Source organism: Rhinolophus sinicus, chromosome 11 (genome assembly GCF_057876585.1).
Source record: "Rhinolophus sinicus isolate RSI-liver-muscle chromosome 11, RSI-T2T, whole genome shotgun sequence".
NCBI classification, from domain to species: Eukaryota; Metazoa; Chordata; class Mammalia; order Chiroptera; family Rhinolophidae; genus Rhinolophus; species Rhinolophus sinicus.
The window spans coordinates 2,075,473-2,099,071 of NC_142511.1; the positions used below are offsets into that span (position 1 = coordinate 2,075,473).

The window sequence follows — 23,599 nt, forward strand, 5'->3', positions numbered from 1 at the left end:
CATAAAATCACACTCCAGTATCATTCGGTGGGTTTCACAGAACGGTATGATCAGAAGTGGTCAAGGCCAAGAAACGTTTCCTGTGCAAATGACACCGTTTGAGTAAGACCTACTAGTACAGATAAGTGCTGTCATGACATTATCTCCACTTCCACACCCACCCCTGAGGCAGGTGGGGACCATCGCCCACTGATGAGTTGTGAACATGAGTGCACATCGGTGTAGCTCCCTGGTCCTGCGGACGGTGGGCAGGGAGGTGGCTTGGAGGAGGGGCCGGGGAGGCTGGCTGCGGCATCAGTCAGACACAGTCCCGACCCTCCAGGAGCTCACTGTCCAGCAAACAGTAGGGCCCTGAGACCTCTGGGAGGTCCTCGGCGAGACGCTCGGAGGCTTTCTCTCTTCTCCTTGTAGGAACTGGCGACACAGGATTAGACACTAAAATAAACTGGGTGCACTATAGTCGTTTGGCCATGGCTGCTGGGGAATAACTGAAACTCCATTCTTTAGTTACTACGTTTCACCACCTCCCAGGACCCAAGAATCTTCCTCCATCAAGAGAACGTCTTCTCCTGGCCTTAGACTCAGCTGCCCCCATCCCCAGGACAAGGCTCTGTCTGTTTACTATTCTTAGGAGCAAAACAAAACAAAACAAAAAACCAAGCTGACTGAAACCCACGTCTCTGCAGGGCCGGCCCCCAGCCCTGTTCCCCACCCCAACCCATCACTTTCTGTCCCACCTGAGACAACTTTCCTATAGCACAATGACAGTCCCAGGCTCCAAGCAGTGCCAATATCAGATATAGCGCTTTATTAGTCACTCAGTTGCTCTCCTTGGCAAGTGAAAAAATAATTTAAACCAACTATACGTACAGAGGCTGGGTTAGTTTTCCCATGAACTTCCAGAAAGATCGCCAGCCCCTTAGATAGCAAAGAAGGGTGACCTTTAATATCTATACAAACTCCATCTATGAATCTCGTGTGTAGAAATGTTTCTTTATTATAAGCATCACATTGTGGGAACAGGAAGGGGGCGGGTGGGAGGTGGAGGAACGTGTGCAGCGCGGGGTCCACACGCACCTGCCCAGGGCTCCCCCCAGTGGGGAGGCTGTGGCTGGTAGGGCTCAGGTGACCTGCAGCGGGGTTTCCAGCATCTCCATGAGGAAGGTGTCGATGGGCGTGTCCCCAATGAGCTTGAAGAAGAAGAGGTGCTCCAGACACTTGAGGCCGATGGAGCGCAGAGCCGGCAGACGCAGCAGCAGCTTGGCGAACCTGCGGGAAAGCCCGAAAGGGTTAGGACCTCGGAGGCCGCGCATGCGCAGAGGCGGGAGGCCTGCGGGTCCTCGGGACCACCCGTGATGGGACAGAGAGCCCGGAGGGGACGAGTGAGTCCCTGATCCCAGGGTGCTTCGGAAACGGGCCAGAGGGCTAGTTGTCTTCTGAAAGGTGGTCGTGGGACCCTGTCACCTCTCGGGGATCTTTTGATGAGGAGGGTGCAAACTGGGATTTTAATTCTCCTCGAAAACCTGTACATTTCTCCATGCATGCCACAAGTTTTAAGGAAATGAGGCAAAGTAAGAAAAATAGAATGGCACCAGCTAAAAAGGTAGGAATTACTTCTCTGCGTGGAGAAACGAGAGGTCTATGCAAGGCCAACAGAATCCTTCAAATATTTGTGCTTATAAAGCCTCTGAGAGCATCTGAATGGTGTCACCTGCAGTGAAGAGGCAGGTAGGTGCCAGGAAAGAGGCTGAGGCCGACTCGTGGCCCTGCTGTGAAAGGGTTTTATGGAAATAAGCAAAGGAAATGGCTTCCCTATAAAGTGCAAAGATAGACTGTGATTCACTCTGTAAATGTGTTTTCACTCTGAAAATGCCACTTTTACAACATGTCAAACGCGGAGTGTGCTGTAACACTGCCCTGTTTGCTGTGGGTCTTGGATTTAAGCCCTGAGGTCAGGACTACAGAAATCAACACACCCACTCACAGTCAGCCGTGGGACGGCCACGCTGTCCCCACTCACGTGTTGGCAGCAGGGGCTGCTCAGGCTTGGAGGGTGCCCACTGTGGGTGAGGGAGACTGTGCGTGCCAGTTCTGTACCCTCCTAAGTCTGGCTCGAGAAAGCACAGCTCGGCCCCTGCGACGTGTATTCTGAGAAGCCTCCACGGAGTGGCAGCACTTTGCCACTGAGAAAACAGCCTGGCCCATCTGCCTGCATCCCCTTCACCGGTGTCTGCAAACCAGAGGTGACGTCAGCACCCTCACCTACACGCGGGAGCCCGGTGACAGCCCCGATGGAGCTGCTCAGCTTCAGGGTGGCCGCCGTGCTCAGGCTGTGCTGGATGAACGAGGGGCCACTGGGGGGCCCAGCCTGTGCTCCCTCACCCCCGCCCCCCCAGCCCCAGGCTCTCCCTAGCCCAGGAAACAGGTGCAGCACCTCTCCCCAGTGCCTGGAGGCAGCCTGGGCCCTGGCAGCCCCTTCCTAGGAAAACAGGCAAGTTCCAAAGGTTTTTAAGTGACAGTCCTTAGAAACAGCCTAACGGTCAACCACAGGGCAACGGCTAAATGCATTAGGACACACATCGACCCTGTGAAAGATCACAAGATCATTGAAAGAGATCATTTTGTACTTTCAATACCTGAAGAAATGCCTAAAACGGCTAAGTGGGGGAAGAACACGCCAAACTGCATGACTTCATAGCCGTAAATCCCCACTGCTAAGCACACGCATAGTGACACACAAGGAGACTGGAAAGAAATACACCCCCCAAAAATTACAACCAATTTTTATTACCTGCTTTATGTTTTAAAAATATTTTGCCTGATTTCCTCCCAAAGCACGCTCTACTTTTATAGTAAGAAAAGGGAGAGGTTTGGGGTTTTCTTTGGGGGTGAGTGTTGGTTTTATGATACACAGCACAGCCTAGAGCCAATTCCAGGAAAAGGATGAGTCTGAGCCTGCTTAGTCCAAGCACCCTGCACAGCGTGTGCTCAAAAACCAAGTTTAATGTTGCCTGAGAGCTGGGAGACTGGGGAGAAATCACCCAACACAGGGCTCCAGGTAGCGCCCATCGGCCAGGGCTGGGCTGACGCTGACGGCCAGGCCCCTTGTGTTTGGCAAAACTCTTCAATCTCAGCTGTTACAGGTGGAGAAGAGATCGCCAGGTGCCCACTAAAACCCCTTCTCCCCTCCTTCTGTGGCATACAGCTGGCACTCTCTCCAGTCTCCTTTGCGGCTGGCGGGGCCATGTGACTAAGTTTTAGCCAATGGGGGTGAGTGACGGATGAGGACCTTTCCAGGCCGAGGTCTTGCCCGTAGAGCCTCACCTCTGCGCCCTCCACCTCTTCCCCTGAGCATGATCTGCAGGCAAAACCCAGTGTGGCCCTGGGGCATGGCAGAGCCCCAGGAAGGAAGGAGCCTGGGTCCCTGAGTGACAGCATTGGAAGAGAGTTGCCTCCCTGAACTCACTGCCCATCGAGCGCTGATTTGTGAACAAGAAACGAGCTTCTGTCGTGCTCCACCACGGACAACTGGAAGGTCTGTGATCTTAGCTCACTTCCCCGAAAGCGCAGGCTGCCCAGTCACTGTACCAAAGGGCCAAAACCCATCCACCCAGATTGATTCAGAGCCTCCGATGGCAAACCAAGCTCAGCCTCTTCTGCATAATTGACAGATACTGGCTTATCACTCAGGAGATTAGACTTCACGGAGGAATAACAGTCATTAGTGAGACTTGGGAGCACACAATAGCAATGTCTTAGATGAAAAACAAAACTAATGTCTGCAAGGCAGTTTTTCCAGTTTCATTTTCAGTTTTCTGTGAGATTTGAGGATCATATTCTCTCTTTTTAACTGAGTTAGCAGAGGAGGAAACCTTTTATTTAGCTGTGTTTGGGGAAACATTTGAGAAAAGTATTCTTTTAACAACCTAGGAATACCTACACTGGTATATGACCAGTGTCTCTCTTTCCAGACAAGAAGCCCAGACCCCGACCCAGCATCTCGCCGAGGCCACACAGATGGCAGCCTGGGGCCAGCGGCCACCTCGGCACGGGGCTCCCTGGGGCGGGGCAGAAAGCGATGCCGTCACTCTAGAAAGCACAGACCTGGGCTCACAGTGACCTCGGGTGAGTTCCTGACCCTCTCTGAGCTCGGTGACTCACTGGGAATTGGAGACAATGAGACCCACACTCGTTTATTCACTTGCTTGCTTATTCGGTGCTTAAAGATGGAAAGCATTTGTCAGGCATGACATTGGGCTCCGATGCTGGCGTGGTGAACAGTGAACAAGAGAGACAAGACCTCTGGTTTCGTGGGCTTTCAGCTTGTTGTGAAGATTGAGTAACACTGGGAAACCCTCCAGCCCACGCCTGCGGCCCACCGCCATCCGTTACTGGTGAGGGAGGACAGCGGCGGCTGTCACGCCCGTTCTGCCATCACGCCCTCACCTGCCTGGTTGTTCCGGGTACTTCTGCTTGGTGTAGGCCTCCAGCGTGGCATAGACCTTCTCCCGCAGCGTCTCCACCTCAGAGGGGTTGGACAGACCCTTGGCATCTAAAAAAGATGGTGGGTTTAACCCCTGGTGACCCCGTCCCTGGAGACTGTCCCCATCCGCGCCGGCCACCTCCCCTAGAGTTACCAGAGACACACTGGATGGGAAGTGTGAAACATACAGCCAGTCCTTTGTGCCCCACTCTCCTTTCTGTGCCCCATCTGCCCCAAGACTCGTGGGGCAAAGGTCCCCACCGCGGACTCCAAGGAGGAGAGTGTTATCTGGACTGTTCTAGAAATAGCTCTTCACACACTTCCCGGGTACCTACTATGTGCTAAGCATGGACCAGGTGACGAGATGGGTACAAAAGCCAGCAGACCCACGTCCCACCTCAATTAACTGACCGTCTCCCTCAGGAGGTGAAGCACATGCGTAAGTTACTACGTGATTCCCAAGCTCATGTCCCGTGACCCCAGCAGCGGCATCTGAGCAAGGGGCTCACGTCCTCTTTGTTGACACGCTGTCTGCCCCGGCCTCCAGGACACCACTCACAGGTCCCTTTCCCGTCTCCCTCACGGTCCCTTCTCAGGTCCTTCGCTGAATGTTCCTTTGCCCCAGCCCCGAGGTGCCGGCAGGCCCCTGGGCTCAGCCCTCCGCCCTCTTCTCTGCCCTGCCTGAGCTCACACCTGGTACAGGGCCCCCCACACCAGGTGCGGGCTGCCAGCCTCCAACATGCATCTCCCGTCCTGCTTCACCTCTGAACTCCAGACTCACATAAACCATTGCTTCCTGGACAGCTGGTCTTGGATGTTGACTCTCCATCTCAGATTTTAATGTCCAAAGACAAAGTCTGATTTGTACCCACCCACCCTTAGCACCCCCATCTCAGTAAATGAAAACTCCCTTTCTCCAAGTATGCAGAAAAACGAAACAAAAAGCCCTGAGAATTATATTTAACACCTGTCTTTCTTTCAGGCCCTATATCTGATCCATTGGCAAACCCCATTGGCTTTGCCTAAAATTATATGCAGAGTCTGACCACTTTTTACCACCTCCTTCACTGCTACCCAGACCACTGTCATCTCTCGTCTTCCCCACTTGCCCCCAAGCACACACACTCCACACCCATTTGAGACTTTTCAAGATGGTTCCAGGACAAGAGGCCTCAAGGAGCTGACTCTCTGCCCTCCTGGTCCTGCGTCCCTGCACTACGGGGCACAGGAGGCCGACCGTGGAGAAGGGTAAGCCACGCACGACGCGGTCACCTGGGTTGAACAGCACGATGGCTCGCAGGCAGCCCAGCTCCGACTTATCCATCTGCATGTCTTTCATTTTGGAGACCAGCTCAGTCAGAACTCTACACACAGGAAACAAGGACAGGCGAGGAGAAAGCCATGAGCCCCAGGCCCCCTAGGGCTGACAAAATGAACGCGACCGACACGCATTGTGTACCCACCCCGTTTTCCAGACGATATGCCAGGAACTAGGGGCACAGAGGTGACTAGGACGTGGTCCCTGATCCCTGAGGAGCAGCACGCAGCAATGCAAAGCCAGTCACGGCCATGAGCAAAGTCCCAGGAAACAGGGGAGGCAAAGGACTGTGAGGGGGCTGGAAAGGCCGCCTGGCGGGTTTGGAAGCGAATGGAAATGCAGGAGGCAGAGCAGGGCGAGGGCACTGTGTGTCTGAAACACAGCAGCCGGTGCAGGGGCACCGTGAGGAGGGAGGAGCCAAGCACATCATGTTGGTCTCCGCCTGGGACACGTGGGGAAGGGCACAGAAGGGCTGGGGACATCCCAGTGGACGGGAACATGACCACAGAGGAGCACAGGGGCCGCAGGTCCTGCACTGGTCAGGGAGACCACTTCCAACCCTGCCCCTCTCTCTCCCAGTTCTGCACCCTCTCACCCCCAGCCACCCATCTCTACTCATTTCATTCGTCCCTTCAAATTGCACGGCTTAGTCTCCCTTTAGCACCATTTAAGGCACAGAATCCCCGGTGAGGCCGTCCCTGCCTGACCAGAGACCTGAGATCCTGCTGCAGAGCCCAGCAAAAGGCTCAGCCCGTCTTTCCTGAGCTCCTCCAGTCCGATCCTGGCACTGCCTGCCCGGCCCCACCCCCTAGATGAGCCGTTCAATGCCCCAGCCCCAACTTGCTAGGTCACGTCCGTGATCATCTCTTCTTTGGAAACCAATAGGGGTAATGGGTTCTCCCATCTGCCCAGCAACGATGTGACTGGCCCCACCTCGTTGTATCAGCCTTTCTTGTAATCCCTCTCTCAGTGTCTCAGGTTTACGTTCTCGCAGGCTTAATGCCGTCTGCTTCCAGCCAAGGGCAGCTGTTGGGGCTGTCCATCCTACATCCCAGAGCTGCCCACAGGTGCACGCACACACACGCACGTATGCACACACACATGTGCACACACACACACACACAGGCATTGGAAGCAGGAGACAGACACCTGTCAAAGATGGAGCCCACCCCAGCACTGTGGGCACTGCTGCGGTGGACGTGTAAACCCGTGGCCAGAAGGATGCCGTCCTGCACGGAGACCGAGCGGTGGGAGAAAGAGGCGATCAGCAGCTCGTTCCACCCTGCGAGGACGAGAGGGACGCCTTGAGGTCGCAGCGGCCAGGCTGGCTTTGTTGATACGCAACCAACTCATATGTTATGATTCCCATGGAATAAAAACAGAATCAGGTCCAGGGGGTTAAAAATGAGTTCCAGACAACGCGGCCAATTAGTGAAGAAACAAAGGATGTGATGGGGTCCCCTGACTTGTGGCTCTGGCACCACCACCGTCTCCCCAGTGCCACCCAGCATGGCAGCTGGAGACAAGGATTCTATCCACAACTATGGACGGAATACGGAACAGGTAACAGTCACTGTCGGCTGCCTTGGTGGATGAAGCGTGTGGACCTGGCTGTCTCTGCCCCCAGGACCTAACGACCTAGTTGTGCGTCTCTGGCCTTGTGTGGGAAGTAGCCGGCACGGTGTGTAGCTCTCAGTGGACACCCAGCTTGCTCATTATCTAAGGGGTGAAATGAGTGGGCTGGCTCCCAGAGCTCAGCCAATCTTCATGAAATTTCCCTGTAGCTCAGTGACAAACAGGAGACATGGCATATGTCAACTGCACTGTGTCCTGGTCCCAGAAGTGGGATCCAACAGAGAATGCAGCCCAGAGAATCATAAAACAGGAAGGGGCCCTGGAATGAGTCGGGTGCGAGCTTGAGCAAAACCCTTTGGTTCCTCTTCCCTCACCTGTGAAGTGGGAATATCTCTGTTTTCCAATTTCATAGCAATAATGAGACACTGCTTCAGGTGGTTCTCTATAAAAATGATTTAACTGTCCTTGAAAGTTAAACACAAATTATAAAGCCATGGTGACACTTGCATGGAAAAAGAGTCTTACTCCTCCATTAACAAATGATGTTTTTGGGGAGGGAATGAAAGATTTGGAGTAGAGCCATCCAAATTTAAGAGCCTACAAGTAACAGAAAAAGAACGATGCTGGATAGTCACGCAGCCGTCAGCATGGTTCATGCACAGCTTGGATGGATTAGTTGGGTAGGCTCCCAAGGCTAAGTTCAAAATGGCAGCCCGAGTGGTTATCCCAGGAGGAAACGAACCCCTTTACCTGCCCGGAGCAGAATAACCTGGTCCTCCAAGGTGAGGTCTGAGAAGTGGGGGATGCGTTTGGCCCACTCGACAAGAGTGAAGAGCTGCTTGTCCGCAGCATGGCATATGTTGGTGACAGGGTCATTCGTCTAAAACAAGGAACAAAGCACAGTGAGGGGGGCCATATTCTGGGACCCTAGGACCCCTTCTCCGTCTGCAGCCCCACCCAAGGAACGGGAGGTGGACAGAGCACGTACCGAGCTCTCCATGCTCATGTCACCATAGGATTCCGTCTTTGGTTCCACAGCGAGCTCGGCTTCTAGAATCCTCTCCACGGGCATATCTTCGTGACCACTTCCGGCTCCTTCCGCCTCACTCTCAGCCCGCTCCCGGCTCCTCTGCCTTTCTTCTTGCACAGCTGGCGTACAGAAGGACTCAGAGCAGTCAGCACACACCCAGGACAAATGGGGGAAAGCGGGCAAGCTACTTAAGCCTCAGCTCCCTCACGTGTAAGGGGCATTGTCATGGCCCTTACACTGATCGGGGCCGTCCCAGTGCTGACAGATGAAACAGGGTCAGCAAAGGTATCTGCTTCTGCCGGGACAGCACCAGGGGTTCCCGAGGCTGTATTCTTTCTGGTTCGTTCTGGTGATGACTCTAAGAAGTTTGCATGTGAAGCTTTCATGACCTCCGATTCTGCCCCCGCTTTTCACGAGCCACCCTCTCCTGGGGTCTCCCGTCTCCATCCTCTACCTCCTACATCTAGTGAACTGTGAGCATGAGACAGTTAGTGGCAGGCACCTCATGTCAAAACTGCCTCTGCCAGACCTCAGGCGTCATCCCTAGCATTCACATCCCATTAGCTCTGCCAGAGGGCACCAGCTTGAACACACATCACCTGACCTGCCTCGTCAGGGACGCTCTTCCACAGCCATATGGGTATTTAGTAAGTGAAGGGATGGAGGAAAGTCACCTAGATGGCATTTCAGAGCCCGCGGCTACTGTGGGGGTGGGGAAGCGTATCCAGGCGACGGTGTAGGCTGGAATTAGCTCAGCCCCCAGACTGTAACGTCACCCATGTTTATTCCAGCCCTCAGAACCCTCTGGTCTGTACATTAGGACGTCGGGCAGACCTCGCCCCAGCTCTGTCCTCTTCATGGACAGCACAGCACATGACGGGTTAGTCCCCATCATCTAGAAAGCCACGGCTTCCATCTTCTTACTCCCAGAGCAATAGCAGAACCAGGAATAGGACACAATTTTTTTTTTTAAATCCCACGGGTCAAGAACATTATCGTCTAAGCAGGTGGTAACAGCTTCCCACCCCATCCCAGCTCAGCGACCCACCAAGTCTCAGGCCGAGAACATCATTCAGCAGTTGGGACAGAGCAAGAGCAGGAAGGAAGAAGGAGGGAAAGAGAGGATAAAGCAGGGGAGAAAAAGAAGAGAGAGAAGGGAGGGAGAACAGAGGAGAAAACAGGAACGAGAAGAGCAAAAGAGTCAAAGCCATCTTTTCAAAATGGGCTCTACCACTTCCCAGCCAAATGGCATCAAACATATTCCTTAACCTACTAAGCCTCGGTTTCCCCATATGTAACGTGGGGATTATGGTCCTTAACTGAGATGTTTGGTGAGGATTAGATGACATAATTATTCAAAGTTTAAAGAAAGGTAGATATTTCCTCTTCCCTTTGTCTCTGTGCGCTTGGGTTTCTGCCCTGTCGTCTGTCCATCTCCCCTGTGGCCTCTTCCCTCTTTTCCTTATTTCTCCTCCTCCCTCATCCTCCCTTCCTGTCCATTCTGTCCGTCTTCATTCACTGATAACACGCAGAAACTATCATATGTATTTTTATTATCAGTTGGATTTCCTGGTTAAAGTTGAATGCTTCTTGTATTAATTTTTTTAAGGTAAGTTACTGGGTGTCTATTTGTCTTGATTTTAAAAGACGGGGAGAGAAAACCCAGTTAAACCCCTTCTATGATGCTGAGTTGATTCCTTCTATAGCTTCGTAACACTCAGGGAAAATAACCTTCCAGCTTCAAAGAAAATAACGTTGGCTTCAGAGAATTAGATTCTTATTCTGATTTTGCCATGAATTGAGTGATCTTGCTGTTCACTCCGTGCTGTCCATCTTGCTGTCATAAGTGAGGAGTCATGTATCTGTTGTTGGAGGAAATTCTCTATGTGGCAGACATTCTTAGCTACCACTTACGTCGGGGACATCTGGGGGACACAGGTGATCTGAAGTAGCACTGAACGCCTGCCTTACAGCAGGGCCACATCCATGGACCAAATATATATATTTATTGCTAGAATTTATGGAGCTCTTCCTCTGTGTCAGGAATTATGCTCAACCCTTCACCTGGATTATATTTCATTTAATCTTCACCATAACCCTCTGAATTACCATGAGCCATAGAGTAGCTTTGAGGTCACAGAGCAGATCCGCGCAGGCTGATGGCCTCCAAGCCCACCTCTAACCCCTCTGTGCTGCCTCCAAGACACCGGACCAGCTGGAGTCATGAAGACCCCAGGGATGTCAAATTCTGCCCACAAATTGCCTGGAAAACAATCCATTCTATGCTATCCAAACTACATTACATGACCAGAAGTCATGGAAATGGACTTGCCCAGAACTGACAATTGTCTGGTGGCCTGGGAGTCAAAGGGTCCCAGTCCTACACCAGCTCTGCATCAGCTTACGCAGGTCCCTAACCGCGCAGAACCTGTTTCTTCTTTCAGGAAATGAATGTGTTACATTGGAAAACAGCAAATATCTATTCCAGCTGCACCCTCATGTACCCTAAGAAAGCAAGAGGTCCTGGACCCTGGCCCGTGAATTCTGAGGCCAACCAATTTTCTCTCTTTCAATCTGTCCAACTCTAGGAGCGTAAATTCCATAGTCTCTCCGTTATCTGTTGCAGGATTTTATTATTCTCGCCTTCAAGAAGGCGTCCAAACTGAGTGCCAGATTCTGTAAGAAAAGGCCAGGAATGACAGTGGTGAAGGCTGTTGCGTAACCTTTTGAAGGTGGCCCTTCATAAACGAGGAATTCACTCACTCCTGTACCTCCTCTTTGTTGGGGTAAATAGCACCAATTCCTTCAGAAATTTCTCCAAGTGCCCATTTCCTCTCCCAACTTTTACTCCTCAGCTTTTCATCACTCTTGGTTCTCCACATTCCTTTCAACAACGCAGGAGCCAAAATTGGACCCAATTTTCTATTAAAGAATCACAATAATCCCCAGTTCTTAAAATTCAGGTGTCACTGTTTGACTTACTTTTTCTCTCTTTCTTTCTTTTTTTTTTTTTTTAAATGAAAGAACCACACTTGCCACCATTTGACCTGGGGACCATTCTGACCCTAATTGAGCTGAGGGATATTCAGGGTGAGTTCTTGTGTGGTTGTTTTTCATTGAGGTATAACTGACATATAACGTTATGTCAGTTTCAGGTGTACAGTAGAATGATGCAATATGTGTATATATTGCAAAACGTTCAACACAATAAGTCTAGTTAACATCCATCACCATACATGCTTATACACTTATTTTCTTGTGATAAGAACTTAAAGGTCTACTGTCTCAGCAACTTTCACATGTGCACAATTGTGTTATTACCAGAGTCACCATGCTGTACATCGCATCCCCGTGAGTTATTTAAGTTATAACTGGAAGTTTGTGCCTTTGAGCCCTTCACTCATTTCACCCACCCCCTCTTCCTGCCTCGCAACCACCAATCTATTCTCTGTATGAGCTTGTTTTTTTTTGGGGGGGGGAGAGGTGTTAGATTCCACATGTCAGTGAGATCATCTGAGTTCAGAATGAGTTTTGAGAAACATCATTAGATTGTGAAGCAGCAGAAACGACTTCTCTGACAGAAGCCTTTCACCTTCCTTTAATTGACTCTCATGTGCTTTTCCCAAGTCAATCTGAAACTTCTCTCATGTGTCCTGGGAGGAAGAAATAGCCTGGCACACCCATGCTGCTTGCTGATGGCAGATGTCCTCTGGGGTCATTAACTCGATGTTGGACTGTCATGGTATAAAGAGCACCCGTTCTATCCAGGTGAGGTGGAGACAGTCTCCACCAGCTGACTTTTCACATCACATGTTCCACACGTTCCCAAGATCACTGGTGGGAAAGCACCAGAGGGTCTGGGCGCAGGAGGGAGGACTTGACCCGCTTGTTCAACGCCTCACTCTGATGGCTCTGTTAAGAAGAGACGCAGGAAGACACAGATGGAAGCAGGGAGACATCTCAGGAGCCTCTTTGTCACAGAAAATAATGGTGGATTATGCCAAAAGTGATCAAAGTAGTGAGACATAGAAAGAGTCTAGACACATTTTGAGGGAGACAGATTTCCTCATCCATTGCACGTGGAGTATCAAGGAAAGAGAGGAGACCAATAGGTTTGGGTCCAAGCAACTGAAAAATGGCCGTTTCCTGAAATGGGGAGGACAGTGCGACGAGCAGTCCAGGGCGGGCAGATTAGCAGGAGCCCAGGTTTGTGTCTGTCAGTTAGAGATTCCCGCCGGGTATCGGTGAGGGGGCGCTGGCCCCAGAGCTCCTGCACACCCGGCCGGAGAGGAGACTGGAGATGGGCTTGATCTGGGGTAACAAGACCTGCTCATCACTTCCTTTGGGACCTTGGAAAGCCCACTTCACCTCTCTGAGCCTGTGTCCCCAGCTGTCGAGTAGTTAGGGTTGATTAGATGATTCTGAAGGGCCACCTCCATTTTGGACATGCTAAGATTGCAGGAATATCGCTCTTTTCCTTCTTGGCAGCATTCTCTCTTAGCAGAGACTCAGAACCCTTTCCTTCATTGCTCCTTTCGGGCAGCCTCCTCTCCTCGCAGAAAGGAAGTTCTCCGAGAATGAGGACCAGTCCGGGACGGATTAAGAGCCTGTTTCTATTTCCTGAGAGACGCAAGGCTTCCTCGCTCTGCAATCTACAAGGATTCACCACTGACACCACATACCTGCTTGAGTTCACTAGTTAATTAACTGCCCGTTCGATTTATTTGTGTTGTTTCACAGAAAGACTTTTCAGTCTCATGCATGAACAGAAAGCACTTCCAGATTTTTTTCTCTCTCTCTGCACCAATGCAGCTGGCCCACACTGTACCTGGAAAGATGCAACAGTTTAAAGTGCACTGCGGTGGTCTCCCTGAAGGAGACGGCTAAGTCTGATTACTGGTAACGCCCACGGTCCCCAAAGCGCATGGCACATGCCAATCTCAGAGGATTTGCAGCCGCCCAAGGTTATACAAGCCAGAGAGTGGAATCAACCCAGCAGGTTCCCTGAGGAAGACCCAGGATGGGAGGGAGGAAGTCGGCTCCACCCAGGTCGGACTGGGTCCCTGTGCAGGGCGGGCACCGGACTCCGAAACCTGGGCTCTCAGATTTGCTGCCTGGTTATTGAAAGAGCCACGGACGGGGTTGGTTTGGGGCCCATCATCTGAGCTCCACATGGAGAAGGAAGGTATGTCTGCTCCCTTTGCTCTGGGGACACATTTCCTAGGGCAGGGGATACGCGATCACAATTCTCGAGAAATCATGACCTTCAAAGTCACCCCAGCATCCCCCTCGCACTTCGTCCTGCAAAGTCCAGCCCAGCAGGGCTCTGCCTGGTACCGCGTCTGCCTCCCACCGTGACGTATATGCCAACTGCTCTCCCCTAACGGGGAGGACAGCGGGGGGGGCCTCACCTTCCCGCTTCATGCCCATGACCAGGCACTTCTGGTAGCGACAGTATTGGCAGCGGTTGCGCTGGCGCTTGTCTATGAGGCAGTCCTTGTTGTCCCGGCAGGTGTAGATGAGGTCTTTCCTGATGGTTCTCTTGAAGAAGCCCTTGCAGCCTTCACAGCTGTACACGCCGTAGTGCTTTCCTGCTCACAGAACAGAAGAGCTGAGGCTGTTGACGTGTGTTTGCTGCTCTCATCCAAAAGAACCCCTTGGCTCCGCCCCTCCACCCACCTTTCACAGGGAAACTGGCAAAACACCTGGGCAGAAAGCAAAGCATGACTAGCAGAGAATTCAGACTGATCCCAGGACCCAAACGAAGGCCCAATAAGTTTGCCTTTCCTTGTGTCGTCCCTCTGGGACCCGGTCCTGGAAATTGCTAATTCCAAGAGTATTATTAGAAAAGTACTGAGCCGAGATTTGATTTCATTTACACTTATTTTATCAAGGCAACTCTTGTGTTTAGTTAAACAAAATGTTCTGCCTCCATTCAAGACAGTAGTGTACCTGATAAAAATATTTATGCTTGTCGTGTGTTATCGAGCAGGCAAAGAACCTCAGTTTCGCTAATATTTCCCCATAACTGAGGCCCAAGGACTTAGGACTCCCCCTGAAAAGTATTATCCTTCACTCTAAATTATGAACAGCCTCTTGAATTATGAATTTTTAAATGCTATTGCCAGTTGGAGGAATAAATCGGTATATGATCTTTATAGCCCAATATGACATGCGACCTCAAGATACGATGTAAAGGTCTGATGGACGGTGGTTGTGTTTGATCCAGAATAATCTGTTACATCCTTCGTTGCTCTCATTGCCTGTTCACACATTCCATTTCCAATGACCCCAGCCAGGGATGGCTATTTTGTGTCAGGAGAGCCACCACGCTCACCCCACACACACACACACACACACACACACACACACACATACAGGCATCAACAATCAATCCCAGCACTTCTTCTAAGTTGAAGTCTTCTCAACACTACACACCAGGGAGTTATGCCCAATTGATTAGAATTGTGGGACTTGAAAAATATAAGGAAGCAAACCATTCAAAACATAGTTATGCCTGACTCTTGAGTGCAATATGTGACGCTGTTTAGCTACAGACCTGACATGACTTTCTAACTCAGTTGTATTTAGGCAGATATTAAACTGAAGTCCCTGAAAACTGAAAAATGTAAATATTTACCTCCCAGGACCTTGCATTTCAGAATATGTCACTCTAAGATGAAATGGTGGTCGAGACAGCTGCCTAAGGAAAGTCAGCCTGTGCCTAATTTGTTGACTATACTAATTTACTGACCTCACATCAGTCATAAATATGACGTTTTATCCTGGGCTCAAAGAACCCAATGCTCTCAGCTCTACAGAATTTGTCTTTGAGGAACTTGGGACCAATGTGTCATCTCCATGGCTCTCTAATATATGAATGGCCCTCCCAGACTTTCAATTAAACCATGGTAAAGAAAAACGCCCATCAGGGTGGAGCTGACATTCTGTTGCTATGGCAACGGCCAAGTCTGCATGACTTGGAAACAACTTTTTGAGAGCAAGCAAACATCAGCCAAATAAGTTCCGGGCTCTAGCAACTTTCAGTGGAGTGACATTTTATGGTGGTTTTGGTGACAAAAAGATGTGGAAATAGTCAGTCAGCCATCATCATGGACAGCGGTAGAAAAGAAGCTTCCCGACCTGCTCATTCATCTAATCAGACATTCAATGTCTTCAAAACTGATGGGGTAGGGACTTGGCCCTGGAAGAAGGGAAAGAAGTCAAAAAAGAAATCATCGGGGCAGAAGTGGAAGAGGATCGAAGAAGATGAAATCAACGAAAACACATTTATTTCCACCCATAAAAACATGTGAAAAACCTAGAACGTTATAGTAGAAAATATGGTACCGTGTTTCCCCAAAAATAAGACCTAGCTGGACCATCAGCTCTAATGCGTCTTCTGGAGCAAAAATTAATATAAGATCCAGTCTTATTTTAAATATAAGTAATATAATATAACGTAATATAACATAATATAACATAATATAATATAATATAATACCAGGTCTTATATTAACTTTTGCTCCAAAAGATGCATTAGAGCTGATGGTCCGGCTAGGTCTTATTTTTGGGGAAACACGGTAAAATATTAAAAGGTTTGTCTTTGTTAGGACATTATTTTTAGAATTATAAAACATATATACATAAAAGAAAGTCTAGCTTGAGATACTAGCTAATCACAACACTTTCTCTATCCCAGATACACACTCAACACAGCAACTCCAGAGGAGGGAGCTTCTGATATGTTTCCTATCAAACTAATCCTCAAAAATGAAACCATACTTTAAATTCATCAAGACTGCAGGCTATGAGCCCAGTGACAGGAATGTACAGCCTGGGCCGCTGCTACTGCACGTACCTGAGGATCGATCCCCACAGATGGCACAGATGTGTTTAACCAGAGATCCGGGGCTGGTGGACAGGTAGTTCATGTTGCCAATCCCAGGAAGCCCCGGTAAGGGCTTGATGTCCTCTGAAATGCTGACACTGTTGACCACATTGAGCTGCAAGAGGAAAAGAAAAACACAATAAAACACAGAACCGGGTAAGCCCAACCCCCAAGGCCAAAAGCAACAAGGGCATCCTTGAGAAAAAGCAAGGTCTATTTCAAGAACTAGTTTCCAGAGAATTCCGGGCAAGACGATGGAGTAAGTAAACACTGTACTTGCCTCCTCCAATTACCATATAAAAATTATAATTAAATTACAGAACAATCAACCTGGAAGACCACTTGAAGTCTAGCTGAACAAAAGTCCTGTAACTAAGGATATAAAGAAGAAGCCACATCAAGAATGGTAAGAGGGGCGGAGATGTGGAACTGGCAGATCCTATATCCACATGTGGAGGTTGAGAGTTGGGAGGGATATCTCGGCTAAGGAGGTCCCCCCCCTGAGGAGTAAAGGGTCCCAGCACCAAACTAGGCTCCCCAGCCTAGAGCACCAGTGCCAGGAAGAGGAGTCCCCACAATATCTGACTGTCAAAACCAGCAAGGATTACATCCAGGTGAGATGGAGGGATGCTGGAAAACCTGCGTGTCCTCTCACAGGGACTGTACACAGACTCTCTCACTTGCAGGCATTCACCCTGGGGTCCAGCGGAGAGATAGCAGCTCAGGAGGGGTCAGAGACATATAGGGAAAAACTGAGTTGTGTGGCAGCAGGGTGAGGGCTGGAGAGACAGCCGTCATTGTCCCTGTGTTGAGCCCTTCTTCCACATGGGCAAATATGAATCTGTATTAATGTGGTGAACACTACTTACCCCATCCTGGTCATTCCCTGAGACCCTGCCTCTCCCAACTCATGTAATGACCAAAGCTCTTTCAGCAGCTGAGCCGTATGGGCAGCCGGCAGGGGGTAGGAGGCCTCGGGGTGCCCTGGGCCCTTTGCTGAGCTGCCCCAGGCCCGGTGCTGGTGGCAGCTGGCCTTGGTTCACAGTGTGGCTTATCCCACAAGCCTCCAGGTACAACACAGGCACTGACCAACCACGGATTGCTCTGTAGCTCCTACCAGGTAGCCCAGGGCTGGTCACACACAGCAGTTGAACTTGGCCTGCACCAGAGCCCCTCCCAAAAGGCCCCAGAACCAACACACCCAGTGGCCAGCTTCAAATCACAACAGAGCACAATGCAATTAGCCCCACAAGCAGCACACCCAAAGGGTGGTCTTGGCAGGCACCAGAGCCCACAGGGACAAATCCCACTCCAAGGGGTAAGCCTCTGCACAGCAGCTCACATGCTGTGGTTGTGGCCAATCCTCACAGCCAGTCAGCCTGAGGGTCCATCCCACCCACTGTTGTGCCAACGCAATCAAGGCTCAACTACAACAGGAAGGCACACGCAACCCACATAAGGGACACTCCTGGGGCACCAGGCTCAGGTGACCAGGGAGAGTGTGCCTTTGGCTCCCAAAGGACACCTACTACCTAAGGCCACCTGGCCAAGACTGGGAGACACAGCAGATCTACCTAATACATAGAAACAAACACAGAGAGGCAACCAAAATGAGACAAAGAAACAGGTCCCAAATGAATGAACAGGAGAAAACTCCAGAAGAAGAACTAAATGAAATGGAGGCAAGCAACCTACCAGAGACAGAGTTCAAAACACAGGTTATAAAGATGCTCACGGAACTTAGTGAGAACTTCAACAAAGAGATAGTAAGCATAAAAAAGGACATAGAAACCATAAAAAAGAACCTGTCAGAAATGAAGAATACAAAACTGAAATGAAGCATGCACTAGAAGGAATCACCAGCAGACTGGATGAAGCAGAGGATCGAATCAGCAATTTGGAAGACAAGGTAGCAGAAAACAATCAGAACAGCAAAAAGAATTTTTAAAAATGAGGACAGTTTATGGTGCTTCTGGGACAACATCAAGTGTAACACCATTTGCATCATAGGGGCACCAGAAGGAAGAGAGAAAGCAAGGGATTGAGAACCTATTTGAAGAAATAATGACTGAAAACTTTCCTACCCTGGCAAAGGAAATAGACATACAAGTCCAGGAAATGCAGAGAGTCTCAAAAAGAGGAACACACCAAGACATATCACAAATAAAACTGCAAAGGTTAAAGACAAAGAGGGAATCTTAAAAGCAGCAAGAGAAAGGAAGTTATTTACCTACAAGGGAGCTCCCATAAGACTGTCAGCTGATTTCACAACAGAAATTTTGCAGGCCAGAAGGGATTGGCATGAAATATTCAAAGTGATGAAAAGCAAGGACTTACAACCAAGATTACTCTACCCAGCAAGACTAATACTTAAAATTGAAGGACAGATAAAGAGCTTTCCTGACAAGAAAAAGCTAAAGGAGTTAATCACCACCAAACCAGTATTACAAGAAGGGTTAAAGGGACTTCTTTAAGAAGAAGGAGAAAAGGGATAAAAAATATTAATAAGACACAAGTAACTACATTACCTATCAATAATTACTTTGAATGTAAATGGATTAAATGCTCCAATCAAAAGACATAGGGTGGTTATACCATATACAAGAATAAACTCCTAGTGGATTAAAGACTTAAATGTAAGACCCAAAACCATAAAAGTCCTAGAAGAAAACATAGGCAGTAAACTCTCTGACATTGCTCTTAGTAATAGTTTTTTCTGACATATCTCCTCAGGCAAGGGAAACAAGAGAGAAAAATAAACAAATGGGACTAAATAAAACTAAAATGTTTTTGCACAGCAAAGGAAACCATCAACAAAATTAAAAGACAACCTACTGAATGAGAAAAGCTATTTGCCAATGATACATCCAATAAGGAGTTAACATTCAAACTTTATAAAGAACTCATACAACTCAGCACCAAAAAACAACAACAACAATTAATCCAATTTAAAAAATGGGCAGAGGAGCTGAACAAGCATTTCTCCAAAGAGGACATACAGATGGTCAATGACATATGAAAAAATGCTCAATGTCACTAATCATCAGAGAAATGCGATTAAAGCCACAATGAGATAAATACCACCTCACCCCTGTCAGAATGTCCATTATCAATAAATCAACAAACAACAAGTGTTGGCGAGGATATGGAGAAAAGGGAACCCTCGTGCACTGTTGGAGGGATTGCAAATTGATGCAGCCACTATGGAAAAAAGTTTGCAGTTTCCTCCAAAATTAATAATATAACTACCATATGACCCATCAATTCCACTTCTGGGTATTTATCTGAAGAAAACAAACTAATTTAAAAAGATATGTACACATGTTCACTGCAGCGCTTTTCACAATAGCCAAGACATGGAAGCAGCCCAAGTGCCCATCAACAGACAGTAGACGATTGGATAAAGAAACTGTGGTACATTTATACAATGGAATATTACTTGGCCATAAAAAGGAATGAAATCTTACCATTTGCGACAACATGGATGGACCTAGAGGATATAATGCTAAGTGAAATAAATCAGACAGGGAAAGACAAATACCTTATGGTCTCACTTACACGTGGAACATAAAGAACAAAATAAACGAACAACCGAAACAGAAATAGACCCATAGATACAGAGAACAAGCTGACGGTTACCAGATGAGAGGGTTGAGGGGCTGGTGGAGAAAGGTGGAGGGACTAAGAAGTACACGCTGATGGTTACAAAATAGTCACAGGGATGTAAGGCACAGCACAGGGAATACAGTCAATAATATTGTAATAACCATGAATGATGCCAGGTGGGCACTAGACTTATCAGGGGAATCACTTCATAAGTTATATAAATGTCTACCCACCATGCTGTACATCTGAACGTAATATAAAATAATACGAAATGTCAGCTGTAATTGAAAAAAATAAATTTTTTTTTAAATAAAAAATATTTTTTTCTCTACCACAAAAAAAGTACTTTCATAGCATAGAGTATCTGCAAATACCTGTGTGCGATATGAATTTAAGGGAGAAAACAAGTGGGGCAAGAGGAACTAAATCATTTCTAGAAGCCAAAACCTAAACCAAAAATCACAGCACGTCTGCATCCGAGCTCTTGGCTTTTGTTCATTTTGCTCGTGCATCCTGTGTGAGCTAGAAATCCACACTGAACGCCACACTTAGGACAATTGCACTGTGCATTTTTAAATTTTTTATTAAGTCCTGACTGCCTCTGCAGCCATGCTCCAAGAGGAGCTAGGGCCCTCGGGCAAAAGGCCGACTCCCAGAGAGCCAAGAAACCCTGCGAATCCCTTCACTTAGTCAACAAACATTCACGGAGTACTCACCAAGCAGGTGCTGTGCCTGGCTGAGGCACGGGGCAGATAGAAATGCACGCCCTTAGGAGTTCACAGTAACATGGAGGAGAGGATATGTGTGCGGTCAAGGACCCGTGAAGATGCTGAACAAATGCCCAAATCACTGCAGTGCCACCAAAAATAGGGCAGAAAGTCCCAGGCCATGTTTTTGAAGGAGGAAGTGATCTTTCTGTGAAAGCAGGAGGTTCGTGGAGGCAGAGGCTGTCTGCTTTGTGTTCCCAGTGCCCAATGTGAGCCTGGCACGTGACGGGCGAGGGCTGACCCATGAAGCTTGCATGCGCCCCTCTCCTCAGCCCAATCACAGCCAGCACCCCTTTGAGCCCCCAAGGCTCTTGGGGAGACACTGCTCCTAAGGGTTTCGATTCATCAAAGAAACAAGTTAGCGAAACGCGAGCCCAAAACCCATGAGCAGCACTTCTGAGTGCCCGGGGGTACAGGTCTACATTCTGGGCACTGAGAAGGGCCAGAGTCTAGACGACCCACCACTCACGGCTCAAAAATGCACGCTCTCCCTGAGCAGTCAGACAAGCACCGAAATCAAGAAACTCCCAAGGTGCTGCAGAGCTGCTGCAGGGCCCCGTAAGGGCAGCTGGGGGCTATGTCGGGGTTCAGGGGTGGCCCTCTGGCTTTGGTATGGTCCACAGGGAGTGTGTCATATTGCCTGGCCAACGTGACCGGGATGTTCACGCTGAACCAAAAGTAAGATTTTTCTCCTTTAGTCAAAGCCTTTGGGACAGAAGGAATGATCAATAATACATAAAATACAACAGAGGCTGAGTTAGGTTCCTTCAAAATGTGCGCGCTGTTTCCATTCACTCAGAATTTATTGTGTGCTGGGGCTGGGCAGAGACGCTTAAATGCTGGAGGGATGCAAACGAGAAGACACAACCTGCAGCGCCCTGAAATCAAGGTCACCAGGAACTTTTAAAAATTCATTGTCTGAGGGATGAAAACGCGTATGTGATGGGAGAATTCTCTCCCTCTCCTGCTCGTCCTCCTTTTCACGCAAGGCTAAGACAAGACGTCACCATCTCATACCCAGCATTTTGTAGGTTTGGTGTAATACAGTAGTTCTGAGCCTGGACTTACACCTGGGAGCTCTGAAAGGATCTGATGCCTGGACCCCACACCCAGAAATTCTGAGTCAGTGCGCCCATGGGCCACGGGTCCTGGCATTCTGCTAAGTTGACCAGGTAAAGCTGTGCAGCCAGGGTTGAGCATTACTGGGGGCGGGGACAAAACGTCGCTGTGCGTGACTCCCAGCCCGCCCTACTGGCTGCAGGACTTCAGAGAAGTTCCTTGTCATCTTTGACTCCGTTTCCTACCTGTAAACTGAGCCTGGTAACACCTAACATACAGAGTCTAGATGAGACAGCGATGGAAGATGCCCATCAAAATGTCTGGCACACAGTAGGTGGTCCATAATTGTAGCTATAATCATTCCAGTAAAATTGGCTTAATTCAGACAAGAATTTTGAGTGTTTGTTTATGAGCCAACATCCCACCACGTGCTAGGAATTCTAGTCAGTGAGCCCTCACTCGCCAGGGGAGTTGAAGGATTCCATTTCTTAGCTGGGGCTGTCAGAAAATGATTTGATGGTGTCCTAACACTGGGTTGTTATTATTTCAAGATACGTGATACATTTAGATGCATACTGACTTTTAAGAAACAGCTGATGAGGCTTCTACCAGGCAACAGATATTGGCACTTTATTCATCTCAGGAAACCCTAGGTCAGACGGTCCCAAAGACAGAGCCCTCGAGCTGGCTCTGTCCCCGAATCCCCCGATGGACAAGAAAAGTCATGAGAATAAGAAGGGCACCGCCACCTGGGGTCAGGAGGTCCTCACCCACCTTCCCCTCCCGCAGGACCGGCTCCAACAGCCTGTAGTGAGCACAGAAAGTAAGTACTGTTATTGCTACGGTTTGGGCGACCGAACCGTAAAGCTCGCCCAGCGCTAAGCAAGTATTTTAACCCTCCCAATACCCCTACAAGGTCTTCCTATTTTTCAGATGAGGAAATGGAGCCTTCAAATGGTTTATTCATTTGTTCGCTCAGAAATCCTGCGGGGATGCAAAGAGGAAGATGCAGGCGCTGCCTCAAGGAACTGGCCATTGGGGAAGTGGATTACAGGTCAGTCAGGATAGTTCAGGAGGGAAGATCATACACAGCAGAGATCAGGGAAGACTTCTTGAAGGAAGTGGCCTTTGGCTGGGACTCGACGGCTTCACAGATGGATAGGATCTGGATGGGCCAGTGATGGGCAAAAGGCCTCGGGAACAGGAGTGGGACTGAAGCCCAGGTGTGTGTGTCCAGGGGATGGCTGGAGAGAGGGTGGGACGCAGGCAGTGACCAGGCCGGGTCTTGGTTGCCTGGCTACCGGAAGTGGATTTAAGTTGGAGGCACTGAGGAGTCAGGAGAGGTTCTGAGCACGGGAATAATGTCCTCAAAACTCTGCCTCAGTGAAGCCAACGGGGCAGCAGCACGAGGGGAGACTGGCAGAGACCCCGAAGGCTATGCACCTGCCCAGGTGCCAGTCAGGTACCTTCCCAGGTCTAACAGGTTGCAGCTAGAACCCAGCACCTCATTCCTCCTTTACCGCACTGTCTGTCTCATGTGACAGGAGACCCTCAGACCTCGGGCCCTGGCAGCTTCCCGGCCCTGGAGCAGCCCCTCTGCGGCTTGGGGTTTGTGTGGACTCAGAGCAATGGCGAGAGATGGGAGGCAGCCAGCAGAGTGCAAACCCATTAGCCGCCCCCATTCCCCAGCCCCCGCTGTCTCCTTCCATTAGAAGCCGCTCTGAAGGGAGCACTTAGGTGCTAGAGTCACCAGGCGGCTGGCTGCTCCCCGAGAACAGGATAGAAACACAAGTGGCGGGCCCGTCTGCCCTTTGCAGACTCAGCCGGGGGTGAGCAGCACTTCTTGGATGGCCTGCAGCCATCACGGAAC

General features: G+C 49.4%; 1 protein-coding gene across 5 annotated transcripts in view; it reads right to left on the reverse strand.

Moving 5' to 3' along the window:
- Window positions 1–974: 974 nt before the first annotated feature.
- The window catches only part of RXRG (retinoid X receptor gamma), a 154,964-nt gene continuing 132,339 nt past the window's right edge, over window positions 975–23,599 (reverse strand). For all 5 annotated transcript variants that reach the window (XM_019747337.3, XM_088801543.1, XM_019747336.3 and 2 more), the window contains 8 exons: window positions 16,268–16,412; window positions 13,818–13,997; window positions 8,365–8,525; window positions 8,127–8,256; window positions 6,951–7,083; window positions 5,756–5,847; window positions 4,447–4,552; window positions 975–1,269 (listed from right to left, as the gene is read on the reverse strand). In XM_019747337.3, the coding sequence (XP_019602896.2) occupies window positions 1,122–1,269; window positions 4,447–4,552; window positions 5,756–5,847; window positions 6,951–7,083; window positions 8,127–8,256; window positions 8,365–8,525; window positions 13,818–13,997; window positions 16,268–16,412 (1,095 nt within the window). In that variant the 3' untranslated portion in view covers window positions 975–1,121. The remainder of the gene's footprint in view (window positions 1,270–4,446; window positions 4,553–5,755; window positions 5,848–6,950; window positions 7,084–8,126; window positions 8,257–8,364; window positions 8,526–13,817; window positions 13,998–16,267; window positions 16,413–23,599) is intronic.